General features: G+C 33.3%; 2 protein-coding genes across 6 annotated transcripts in view; both read left to right on the top strand.

The window, feature by feature from the left end:
• The window catches only part of LOC106137109 (putative acyl-CoA-binding protein), a 347,495-nt gene that overhangs the window by 6,805 nt on the left and 326,990 nt on the right, over nucleotides 1–13,700 (top strand). The window contains exon 5 of one of the 3 annotated variants that reach the window (XM_060944460.1): nucleotides 4,598–4,609. The exons of the other annotated variants lie outside the window; for them this stretch is intronic. The gene's annotated coding sequence lies outside the window, so the exon portion shown is untranslated. Of the gene's footprint in view, nucleotides 1–4,597; nucleotides 4,610–13,700 lie in introns of those variants that run through there. 3 annotated transcript variants of the gene reach the window in all.
• LOC106140317 (acyl-CoA-binding protein homolog) lies at nucleotides 1,564–13,305 on the top strand. Of its 3 annotated transcripts, none has more exons than XM_060944457.1 (4): nucleotides 1,564–1,696; nucleotides 1,945–1,986; nucleotides 8,854–8,971; nucleotides 12,621–13,305. In XM_060944457.1, exons 2-4 carry the CDS (start codon nucleotides 1,972–1,974, stop codon nucleotides 12,758–12,760), a joined length of 273 nt encoding a protein of 90 aa, XP_060800440.1. In that variant the 5' UTR covers nucleotides 1,564–1,696; nucleotides 1,945–1,971; the 3' UTR covers nucleotides 12,761–13,305. The 3 variants fall into 3 exon arrangements, with proteins under 3 accessions (XP_060800440.1, XP_060800441.1, XP_013197348.2); XM_060944458.1 differs by having other exon boundaries at nucleotides 1,624–1,647; XM_013341894.2 differs by lacking the exons at nucleotides 1,564–1,696; nucleotides 1,945–1,986 and having other exon boundaries at nucleotides 8,821–8,971.

Below are 13,700 nucleotides of genomic sequence, written 5' to 3'. Positions count from 1 at the left end.
GATGAAGCGAAGGAAGTATGCAGAGATCGTGGCAAGTGGAAAGAGGTAGTCTCTGCCTACCCCTCCGGGAAAGAGCACGCCTCTTTCCCGGTTCATTTTATGTATGTATTACTATGTATGTAAGTAGGTCTCCTTTGGCCGGTGTTTATGTTGAGCGCATACACACCCTCACAATCAACATCGAACCTCGTCGGATATGCCATGCTTGTGACAAAATGTCGGAAATGAAAAGCGAATGACACTACAATTACGCCCTTTACTTAGTTCCACTTCGTTGAGCGATTTCGATTGCTAAAACTACTGACTTGGAGTCACTGTTGATTCCTCCATGTACGACGAATACTTATAAATTATAATCACGTCTATAACCCTTGCGGGGTAGACAGAGCCAACTGTTTGGTTTACTGATAGAATTAAGATTCATATAAAGTGACAGGTCTAGTCCTGTGCTAGCTCGTCGCCTAAAAGAAGAATCCAAAGTTTATAAGCATATCCCTTAGTCGTCTTTTATAACAGCCATGGGAAAGAGATGGAGTGTTCCTTTTCCTTTTATATTGGTGCCGGGAACATAGTATACCTAGTAGAATTAAATACTCTGCTTGCTTCGTAATGTAGGTCAACAATAAACATGCCAATGAAAAATCTGCCCAAAAACTGTTGTTTTTTTTTCTTTCGGAAGCAATATTAAAGCCTTTGCTCTAGATACTTGGCAACCCCTGCCCTGTGAACAGATGATAAGCCGGGGACTCACCAATCTTTGTACTTTATTATATATCTGGAAATCTGTTATCATGATTAATTAGTATAAAAATAATAATAAAAAAAAACAAATCGAAATGAATTCGTTCAAATCATACTGCCTACTCCCTTTTTTAGTAATATGATCTCTTCCACGTGCCGTCCCGTGATAGATAATCACTTTCACTTTGTACCGCAAACTCTAAGACTATAAATTTTAATATGCTCCAATAAGTGTGAGTTTTCAAGATAACCCTATATATAGTTTTCTGTTTTAGTGGGTAGCGAAAGGGTAGCTTACTCAATCATTCACCGAAATTTTCACAGGAAAAATAAGTTTCATTGCGAAGTTCTTGCTTACCTATTAACGCGATCAAATTTGATTAAGGCAGTGTCAGACGGCAAAGCAGTCGGGTCCTGACAAGCAGGTAGGTAGGTACCTACCTACCCATACCAGCACCAGCTTTTTTCGCGCGAAAAACTATTGCTGTCCCGTTTGACGTTATAAGAAAAAGGGAAACGGAAATAGTTCTTCTCGTGTTAAAAACGGCGTCGCGCTTGCCATGCTGCGTAAGCAGGACCATGGTCACAGCAGCCCCGGACTCCGTTCCAGATGGGCCACAACCAAGATTAGCGCTACATGTATAGAATTTTGAACTGACTGCATTATTTACATAGTTTTCAGACGAAACGCTCTTGTATTTTGACAGGTGAAAGTTGTCAATTTGACAAATAACCTCTAGTGTTTTCGAAAAGTGATTTTCAAGTTTTTTCGAAATAATTTTCATGATTCATCATCAGATAATACCCATCGCACCATTTGCACCACGTAGCCGTACCTCACAATCATACGATATAAATTGTTTGCGATTGAATAACTCATCGGTCTGTGAATTGCTGTGAGTTGAGGTTAGTTCTCGATCAGTAGCCGAGGAGTTTGGTTGTGCTCATTTTTCCAGTAAGTGTGTGATATTGCAGTTAATCCACTATATATTAAACTGTAATAAAGAGTAAAAAAGTTAAATTATATATTTCTAGGGTTAAATATGCAGTTATTTTGTCTTGTATCTTTGAATAAATGTATGAATTTTATCAATATTTTATAGCGGTAACTGCTGATAATTTGTGACGACTATACCGTAAATTTCTCTACGTATACGCATGTACCGGTATTAATGTATTAAAACATATTTCTTGTGGTTTTAGGTCCTCTAGTTAGCTGTGATTACAACGATGTCTCTACAGGAGGTAAGATTATATTTTTTATCTTAAAGAACAAGGGGTCAAAAGTGCTAATTTAAGTGATTATCAATTTATAAAGACAATGCGCTAAGTAACACCAAGGTTAAATAATACAATGCCTGTAATTACCTCTTTTGTACCCTTGGATTATAATTTCCAATTACCATGACAATTTATTAATATTTTCCATGATTTAAATAATATCTATTAAACATCTCTATTTATTTTTATAATATTTTTATATCTCAACACTTGAGAATCTCAAGTAGGTTTAACAAGTGGATTTTGTTTAATGAAGCATTAGGTATAACTGAAAAAAAAAAAGAATCTGACCGATCTTAAAGGAATAGTGCATACCCATCTGTTTGTTTGTTTCTTGTTATTAATTTTATTATTGATAAGAATAAAACAATATAATTCTAGACTCAGTAACTGGCTATTGATAGTACAATTGAATTCTGGCTGCATTATTATTTGACATTATGGTATAATTCTTCCAATATGGGTTAAAATTTCCTCGAAGGTTCCGGAGTTCAAACTGGAGTTGCTTCCTGTAAAACCTGACTTACCCATACCCAGTCCAAGATTATTGTCAAAATGCGCACCCTAGGCTCCTTGCTAAAAAGTGTGGATGTAAGTGGGATTATCGCCAGGAGGAAGAAGAATATACACATACATATGGGCATGTTTTTATCTCTTGCGGGGTAGACGGAGCCAATAGTCTTGACAAGACTGAATTGTCACGTTCAGCTGTATGGCTAAATGATGGAATTGAACATACAAGAAGAATCCTAAGTTAATTAGCATTTCCTTTCATTAGATATCCATGGGAAATATATTCAAATTCATCCCCACTAATTGGATACCTTGGAGTAATTATAAAATTTGTGTCATTAATTTTAACTATTTGGAAAATTACTTAACTATCTTGGTCACCAATCTAGCCACAGGTTGATAAGTGTGCAATCAAAGGATCTTAATTACCATAATCATTAATGCTGAAAGATTATAATTTTAAATTTAGAGGTACAGTCATCAGCACATTATATCACTCTAAAGATATTTATAGTGCTTTTAGTCAAGAGCATTGGTTGTAGAGCAGTTAAGATAACAGATTTTAAATATTTTCCAATTTGGTGATCTATATATACAAGTATTTAATTGGACAAAAATATATCTATACTTATTCAGTATTAAGGATACTTTTGTTGACTGTACTGAATTCATGTATGAGTCACTATGTAATCATGAATATATCTTATCTTACCTATAGTTGTTATATACAATTTTTTCTATAAACTTTTTTACAATAAAAATCCAGATTTTATAAATGCATAAAATTTTATTTGTTCTGCTTGACTTTTGTAATATAATCAAAATAAACCACTTGTAACATTCATATTCACTTAAAGTAAATGGGTTAACAAAAGTTACATATTCTACATAACGACTTGACATATAAACGGTACTCATAGCGTGACAGAGATTAAAATCAAAATCCCAAAATAACATCACTTAAAAAACATGCAAGAAAAAAATAATTTGCAAATCTAGATCTGAGCGATTATGCATTCTGTTAAAATGGAATAAAGTCTTAATTCGGATCAGAAAAAAGAAAATATTTTTGTTGGTTTTTAAATGCAAAGAGCCACTTTCTTTTTTATCTCAAAGCAATTAAATCAATTAAGGTGTGTGTACACTAGCGTTGCGCAGTGCGCTCTTTTAATGCACCAATTAGTTCCTAAGAACGTAAAAGTATGCTATGTTATACCGACATACTTTAGATCCGCTACATCTCTGTTGTGGACGTAGCAAGACACGATTAGGTCTATCATATAGTGTTTCTAAAACTGCATTACTTAAGTGCGTATTTCTTCTTCTTCTTGCGTCGTATTCCTCATTACTGAGGGTCGTGAACTCCGCGGAGACAAGTCAGTTTAGAGCGCACTGCGTCTCTCCACCTTGCCCGGTCCTTAGCGGTGTGGAGCGCCTCATGTATTGCGTATTTATGGAGTCCAAATCCGAAAAGCCTATGTTTGGACAAAACCTGAAGGATTTGTCTGTCTCATTGCAAAATTTCACCAAAATCAGGCTTTCAATTTTTGTATCGTGATGAAAGTAACTAAAATGATTCAAATATTATAATGATATTGTTACAAAAGTATCGATTATATATATATATAATTTTTCATATGCATATATTCATAAGTTAATTAAAATACAATGCAATAGTATAGTATAAAGCCATTGTACTCTTACGTTTTTGAATAAAGTTGGTTCGTCCTGTTTACGGCTTGTCAACGTCCTTATGTGGTCATGGGTCAAATCACACCAATCTATTGTTACTTAAATTATAAAAATCCAAAAACCTGTTTATTTATGTATTTTGTTTATTTATTATAGACAATGATGATGATAGATGTTGCCCCCGACTTCGTTCACCGGTAAAGTTCACTGACAATCTCAATACATAAAAGCTGAGCGCGTGTCTTCCCCCTTAAAGAGAAACTTTTGTATACCAGTTTTTCCATTCATATCAGCAAGAGCAGTAGCTTTGGATTCTATAAGTTTTATATAGGGGATCGATATATCTAATCGATTACAGCCAGTTGCAATTTTTATATGTTTATTAATTATATTTAATGGGTATTAGAAAACATAGCGATTTAAAAATAAAAAAAAATTAAACAATTTTACATAATATGTTAATTTTAAATGAACGGAATAAATAAGTTGATTTTATTTGTCTAAATTTTATAACATTTCTATTTATTACAATTGAACAGTATTAGTTATGAACTTATAGTGAATTCAATTCAAAATCAAAATTTCATAATAGATATTGTATTTAGTTAGGTAGGTAGGTTACATCAATCTGTCATTTACCTTACAATTAATTTGACCCAAGCGACATTTCACTAAGGTCAAAAACCTGTACAAATAATATTTAAGATTCGTGTTACCATTATACGAACATTACCTGACGCGTTTCATCGTGATTCAAGGATTTCACAGTATTCTTGACTCGGTAACAAAATTTTATAACTTGCTTATCCATTAATACATATGTCAAAGTCCAAAAAATATTGTTTCGTACAACTATGAACATGTGAACAGCTATCATATCTATAAAATTATCTATACTAATATTATAAAGCAGAAGAGTTTGTTTGGTTCGAATTGAAAAAATATTTTTGTGTTGAATAGACCATTTATCTAGGAAAGCTTTAGGCTATATAACATCACGGTGCAACTATTACTAATAGGAGCGAAGAAATAATGGAAAATGTGAAAAAAACGGGGTAAATTATTCATCTTTGAGGGCTTCAATGATGCCCAAAATAACTATTCCATTCAAACAAAGTCGCGGGCACAGCTAGTGTAAAATATATTAAGATAATATAACGGAAACTAAAACAGCAAGCTTAATATTTGGAATGTTCATTTTACTTTTTCAGACCTATAAAAAAATATGTGTTTTCTTAAGATATGAGCTTTATTGGCTATTTGACAAGATATTTAGTTAACGTCCAATAATTTCTCGGTATTGCTTGTTTAAAAAAATGTTAAATGGCATGGACGAAAACTAAACAGCAATTTTTTTTGTATTAGTTTTCGTCCATAATAGTGTGGAATCTACTTCTAACACATTTTCTTGTTAATTCGTACAGGTTTTTCTAGTAGGTACTAAACTATGAAATTAATTGTTATAGATGGATTCGGGGAAATAAAAAAAGCAGGAAATCTACTGCTGAAGAATAAATATTTTTGTTGATTAAATAAAAGATTAAGAAAATAGTTTTTATTTAACATTGCACTTTTACTCTTTTTTACATACTGGACGGAAACTAGATCATACCAGGGCGAAAACCAAACTTTTTTGGACGAAAACTAGTGAAATCTGCCATTTAACATTTAATTATTTATATAAAAAACAATGTACCTAGTTATAAATCAAAGTTTCTTAATTTTTATCAAAAATAGACTATATGAGGTATATAAACAAATATGAGCTATTTTAATTAGGATACTTTATCATATTATTTTTACGTCTGAAAGCTAGCAACTCCGCTAATTGGACGAAAACCAGCGCAATCACCCTACTTATTGTGAAATGATTTGGCAAAGTTCTCACGTTATCAATCAATAACACGAGATTTTTTATCTGCATTTAACGTCTTTCTCACGGGTGTCGTAAAAGGCTACTAAGGAAAAAGTTGATAAACCTGGGATGACCGATGATTTGGTGAAGTCCGCGGGGAAACGTTGGATGCGGGTCGCCTCCAATAGAGCGAGGTGGAAGTCATTGGGGGAGGCTTTTGTTCAGCAGTGGACGTCCTACGGCTGAAATGATAATGAGAATTACTGTTTTACTTCGGATTTATTTGGCATGTATTATATTAGATCCATGATATAAATTCGCTCAGAAAATTCGGTTGTTTCAAAGCATTGAGAAACAAACTGGAATGTTATTCCGATCGCACAAGTAACATTTATGTTATGATCGCACAAGTATTCTTATTACTACGCTTTTATTAGCTTGGGTTGTATGTATGTATGTATGTATGTATGTATGTATGTATGTATGTAACGGAATCTTTGAGCTTAATTTTCACTGATTTCTAAACGTCTGATCAACTTGGAACTTTGCACACGTATCAAGGACCGATGACAATGCAATATTTTGATAAGAGTTTCTCATTATCCTTATTAAAACTGCCAGGATTAATAAATTCATTTTTAGATCCTTCGTATGAGAGTAAGAGAGACAGAGATAGCACCAGTGCCAGTAATCTCCATACAAGAAACCAAGTTCTGACGTATAATGAGTCAAAAAGAGATGTAATATATTTCCATATAATGTTACTATTAACCTGAGGCTTCTTTATTTCATCGCATTGCTCCATTTAGAATTACCATTAGAAACCATAGTAGAATTAGTAGAATATTTTAAAACAATAAAAAATATATAAGTAATAAAACAAAAGTAATAAATGAAAATTGAACAACTAAATTTACAAAAATACAAGAATAAAGTTACTACCTACAGAACTTTGCGATATTTAATACGTATTTAACATATTAATGCAATTCTTGAATTAACATTAGGTATCTTTTGCCTATTTATAATAGCAACACTGTAATACTCGTTTGGAAAATGAGTGACAGTTTTTTATGTCAAATAAGTTTTGCAGTAAGTTTTGATTGAATTCGATTCGAACACCTGTAAACTTTCTTTCTGTTGTTTTTTACCGGTGCCTGTGTATTTACCTATTTGCACTTTGTTTTGTGCTGATAACTTGTCGTTATTTGGAGTTTGGAATCTTCCGTTGAGTCGAGCTTTGTTCTTCCGGATATTCGTGTGATTTTATCATCTGAGATTGGACTCTGACTGTGTTTACTGTGTTGTGCAGATATTTTGAGATAGGACTCCTGTAAAAAGTACCTTATTATTTGAGATAGGAGTCCCAAGTTTGTGTTTGTTTTTGTGAAAGACAGATTTTACAACAAAAGTGCCACGATGTCTTCAGATAAACTTTGTTGCGTTCCTGGTTGTAAAGGCAGTGGAGGTATGTTTGAAATATTTTTGTTCCTGTATCAATCTGCCTCTTAATCTTGTGGTTTGATTCCTGGCAAGGCCACAATCGAAAATTATTACGTTTGCTGGATAGTCAAAAATATTATTAACAGTGATTTATCACTATAAAATTCTTTTCAACTGGGTTTAACAATCATCATACATACATATAATCATGTCTATATCCCTTGCGGGGTAGACAGAGCCAACAGTCTTGTAAAGACTGATAGGCCACGTTCAGCTATTTGGCTTTAAGATAGAATTGAGATTCAAATAGTGACAGGTTGCAAGCCCATCGCCTTAAAAAGAATCATGATGATGAGAATATTATGAGATTTAATCCAATCAGGCCACATATAACTTTAAGAAAGTTAGTTGTGAAAACCTCCGGCGATGGGCGCATCGTTGCGAAAGTCTTTTCTAGTAAGATAGTTATACCAGAAGTGTTAACTTCTAAAAAATAATTGTATAAAAAAACTAGAAAACTACTCGTTTTATTGCAAATCGAACTAAAAAATAGAAAATAAATAATAGTTTAAAAAAAACTAAAAAACTACGCTTTTATTGCTAATCAAACTAAAAAATAGAAAATAAAAATTAATGACAAAGGAATTCAGTAGTAGCAAGTCGAACAATCAGTTATAGTCAGTTGTAGTAGTAATTACCTCGAATTAAAATTATAAAAAAATTAAATTTATAAACAAAACAATTAAAATCAGAGTAAAAAGCGTGGGGTGCCTGATGTAGTAAATATTAAAATCATTCTATAAGCATATATTTATGACAAGAGAGTTATGAAAATGAAGTAAAATGCACCCCACGCTTTTTACTCTGATTTAAATTGTTTTGTTTATAAATTTAATTTTTTTATAATTTTAATTCGAGGTAATTACTACTACAACTGACTATAACTGATTGTTCGACTTGCTACTACTGAATTCCTTTGTCATTAATTTTTATTTTCTATTTTTTAGTTTGATTAGCAATAAAAGCGTAGTTTTTTAGTTTTTTTTAAACTATTATTTTTTTTAGTTTGTCTTTCAATTTAAAAGTAATTTCAACTCTTATTGAAATCGGATTATTTATCTGTTAGCAATTTTCTTAAGGTTGAATGGTAGATAATGCTAATAGTATTAAATCCTCCTACTGTACCATAATAAAGTTTCAAATAAACGAAAATATCTCGCATGTTACTTCTATTACACAAGTAACACTTTTTACATGTTACTTCTAATGCACATAATGTTATTTCCAAGCGCATTGTATAAAGTGACAACATGACATGTCGTTTTCAGAAATTCGACAAAGCCGCCCTCGACGTGAAGAAGCTGAAGTCGCTGCCCAGCAATGACGACCTACTGGAGCTGTACGCATACTTCAAGCAGGCTACCGTTGGTGACGCCGACCCAGCCAGTGAGTGCATCCATCCATACCACTTATGTCTATGTCCCTTACGGGGTAGACAGAGCCAATAGTCCCGAAAAGACTGAATGGCCACGTTCAGCTGCTCGGCTTAATGATGGAATTGAGATCCAAATAGTGACAGGTTGCTAGCTCATCGCCTAAAAAAAATGATCGCAATTTTATAAGCTTATCCCTTAGTCGACTTTTACGACATCCATGGGAAAGAGATGGAGTGGTCGTATTCTTTTTGTATTGATGCCGGGAACCACACCACCATCCATAGTACTTGTATATTTTTACATACATATAGTCTCGTTTATGTCCCTTGCGGAGAGCCAACGGTCTCGAAAAGATTGAAAGGTCATGTTTAGCTGGTATGGCTTATGATGGAATTGAGATTCAAATAGTGACAGGTTGCTAGCCTATCGCCTGCATGGGGTATCTCAGAGTTAATTAGCTTATCCCTTAGTCGCCTTTTACGACATCTATGGATATGGAGTGGTTATATTCTAACCGGAAACCACACGGCACTTTTTAAAACATTCCAAGATCATTACTAAAGGCGTTCTCCTCTAACAGTTTGCCAACTAGCCAAACAGAGTGTGACAACTTGTGTGTGGTCAACCACAGTTGTGGAAAAAACAATCTATAAACAAAAACAATCTAATCTTTAGATATTCTTTGGCATACAACGAACCCTAAACTAGCTAAAATTATGGTTGTAAAGAAAAATAATAAATCGTTTATTTGGCACACTTAAAAAATAAAAAAATAAAAAAATAAAAAACTCAAATAATTGCTAACACCAAAATGGCCCCCACTCGGCATGTGTCGTCGTGCGTGATACAACAACAACGCTGGTTTTCTGTGAATACCAACAAAAGAAAAAAAATAAAATAAAATAAAGATAGTGCTTATTCGTCATGGGAGTGGTTCTTGTTCCGGGCCGGGATCTACAAGGCATACATAGAGTTATAGTATTAACGTATCATAGACAAAATTAACCTCTTTTCGCCCTCAACCAATCAACGATGACCTAGCTAGAAGATAACCTAAAAATACACAGATAACATTTCATATAGATAGCTACACAGATTCGTGCGTTATGCATTGTTGATATATTCGATTCGATATTTTCATAATTTCAGTACCTACGAAATTATTAATAGTTATGTACTGTAGTTGTATCTAGTACTTTGTTTTAGTGGTTTGTTAAATTGTCCCTTTTTCCATGTTCCATAGTGTAGGTACTTAGTAAGCAGAATAATTGTGATTTACCAAGTTCCATAAGTGTACTTAAGAAACAGAACAATAATATTATTATTGCTTTTTTTTTATTCAACCGTTTTCCTTTCCTAATAATAATGAGAAATAATTCTATGAACCGTGTAACATAGGAAGTCTCCGCGCTTTATTGAAATGATGATTTTCCAGATATTAATAATTTAAAAAAAAATAGCATAGCCTTCGATTGACAAAATTGTATCAAAAATGTCTTTTGTTTAGCGTATTACAAACACTGTCATAACGCAGTCTAAACATAAGTATGGAAATAATGAAGTAATGGAAAATACTATCAGGGATAGGCTTATAAACTTAGGACTCTTCTTTTAGGCGGTGGGCTAGCAATCTGTCACTATTTCTTGTCACTATTGAATCCAGCTGAACGAGGCCCGTCAGTCTTTTCAGGGCTCTGTCTACCCTGCACGGAATAAAGACGTGATTATATACATATATGTATTTGTGTACTGTTTGTCTGTGCGTGAATTAAAAATATGTATTTTTATTTTGAATTCACGCACAGATTGACAGCTCAACGCTACCGGATGATTTCATCAGCATCCCTCTCTATTTAATATGGTACAAACTACTCTCAGTTCAAAGTAATTGTACAATAAAACGAGCTACGTACTACGTTAAGGTTATCTCCAATAATATGTACATGTAGAAAGGAATAACCGAAACACTGTATGCATACATATAATCACGTCTATATCCCTTGCGGGGTAGACAAAGCCGACAGTCTTGAAAAAACTTGTTTTAAACGTTCAGCTATATCATATAATACTTATTATAAAGCTGAACGTGGCTGATAAGTTTATATATATAGCTGAACGTTATTATAATTTAAAAAATTGTATCGAGTTAGTATCTCGTAACGCAAGTCTCGAACTTACTTCGAAGCTAACTCAATCTGTGTAATCTATCCCGTATATATGTACATATTAATCTTTACCTACCTACTTTATCACATCAGGTGCACCACGAGATTTTATCATCGAAAACGTAATCAATATTTATTTTGATTGTTTATCTTTATTTTGTTGATACATCTTTTTAGGGTTCCGACCTAAAATGTAAAAACGGGACCGGCTTATTACTAAGCCTCTGTCTGTCTGTCATCAGGCTGTATCTCATAAACCGTCGTTATAGCTAGAAAGATGTTTTTTTTTAAATTTTTTTTTAAATTATGTATTCCCGTTGCCGCTATAACAGGTAAAATACAATAAACGATTTTTTTGCTCAATATTAATAACGGTAACAGGCAGACGCTTGAAATTTTTACTGAATATTAACTTGTATATTACCTTTCAAAATAAATAATTTAATTACAATAAAGTTTTTTGTTTATCGACAGCGCCATCTAATCAATTTTTCTAAACTTATTAGGATTGGTCATGCAGCGTGGTATGTATTGACCGCGTTGTAGTTCTGCCGATTTACGCTAGATGGCGTTGATATAAAAACGCAAGATTTTAAGCAATTGTTTGGTGGATTTCAGTAAACAGGTAAAAACGTAAATATAAAAAATATTTTAAAATAACAAACGTGATGATGGTACGGAACCCTTCGTGCGCGAGTCCGACTCCCACTTTGCTGATTATTTTGATTACTACTATGATTGATAAATTAAAACGGGGTTAAACCGTGAAGGAAAATATAACAACATAGATAAATGACTAATTTCGAACGAAATCACAATCGATCATTGTCAAATTTACTGATATAAGTACCTACCTAAGTAAAATAAATAATTTACACTTAATCATTTCTTTTTTATATTTATTTAGAAGTGATAAGATAATTTAATCGATGGAAATTGATAAAGCGGGTCCACCCTGATTGTGATATCGAGTACAAATTACGAAGAAAACGCGTAGAAGCACAAAGTTTAGTGCGGTATTTTTATTGATTTTATCTGATAATGATACCTACTATTCAGGGTAATTTAATCCCCGGATTATAAATCTAGCTGCGAAAGGATTTATCATCATATAGTTCGTTAAGGGGCCACTTGTGCCGTATGGTTTCTGGTACTTAAGAATAAAACTACTCCATATTTTCCCCCATGGATGTCGTAAAAGACGAGTAAGGGATAGGCTTATAAACTTGGAGTATTCCTCTTGTAGGTGACGGGCTTGCAACCTGTTACTATTTGAATCTGAATTCCATCGTGATGCCATACATTTGAACTATATATGTAGGATCCACATGTAAAATATTCGTTACGTTTAAAAAAATGGTCAACGTTTACGTTTGGGTAAAGATAACAATAAGTTAGTATAGCTGCCGGTAGAGTACGTTCTTATTACATTACATATATCAATGTTTAATCAATCGTTACTAATATTAATACCTATACCTGTTTTCTTTACAGACAGGCCCGGCATGTTGGACCTGAAAGGGAAGGCCAAGTTCGACGCGTGGGCGGCCAAGAAGGGCACCTCAAAGGACGCTGCCATGCAAGCTTACATCGCGAAAGTTGAGAGCCTCATTGCCTCCCTAGGCCTTCAGTAAATAAGACTAAGCATCACCAACCATCACACGAAATTAAGTCTTTTCTTATGTACAAAATAATGCACACAATTTGAAAATGCGCATGCGCATACCTAATAAATAATAAGGCAAAACGTGGAAGGCTGATTTCGTGAGGTGGGAAAACCGCTACGGCAAGTCTACGACTGAATAATAATCACAAGAGTACTCTAATATCTTGTCTATGGCGTTATAATGAGCGGATTGCGCAGGGTCTCATGAAGAACAATGTCTATGCCTTCGTGCAAATTACATCAGATGTTGTCAATTATTAGTATTTCTGGCCTAAAATGCATTTATACAAAACGGCCGTCCGACTCATTGAATGTTTATTTATTTATTTTTGTGGTATAGGTACAATTTAGGTTAAGTATACAAATCATCACAATTAAGTATAACTTTTGCTATACCGAGTGTTTTTATCACAAGTATTGGTGCTCTTTATTTTTTCAGCGTTTTGTTTTCTGTTTGTTTTTGTTGACAGTTTTTATATTACATAATATTTAATAAATTTATTGGGAACTGAATTGTTTTTTTTCTTATTTGAAGCTACAACGTCCATTTGAAAGGACTAAATTGGTCCTTTATTAAAATAACATTAATATTTATGTACCAAAAAATAACATACACACATAAAATCACGCCCTTGACGCGTCTTTTCAAGACTGTCTAGTCTACCCCGAGACAGAGCCAACAGTCCTGAAAAGAGTGCTGGCCACGTTCATCTGCTTAAAAAATAACAATGTATGCATTAACTATTTATTAAACATAAAATCTAAAAAATATACACAATATATGTGAAATACAAACACTGTACAATATTAACATTTATGATATACATTGGCTTATCGACCCGTCTGGGATTTATGTTCAAATTAAAATACATTAAACCAGTCCGATAAATGCTATCCAAGCAATGGTA

The sequence above is a fragment of the Amyelois transitella genome, chromosome 5, assembly GCF_032362555.1.
Source record: "Amyelois transitella isolate CPQ chromosome 5, ilAmyTran1.1, whole genome shotgun sequence".
Classification (NCBI taxonomy): Eukaryota; Metazoa; Arthropoda; class Insecta; order Lepidoptera; family Pyralidae; genus Amyelois; species Amyelois transitella.
Note: the sequence above shows the minus strand (reverse complement) of the source record. Positions and strands in the feature narration are given on the sequence as shown.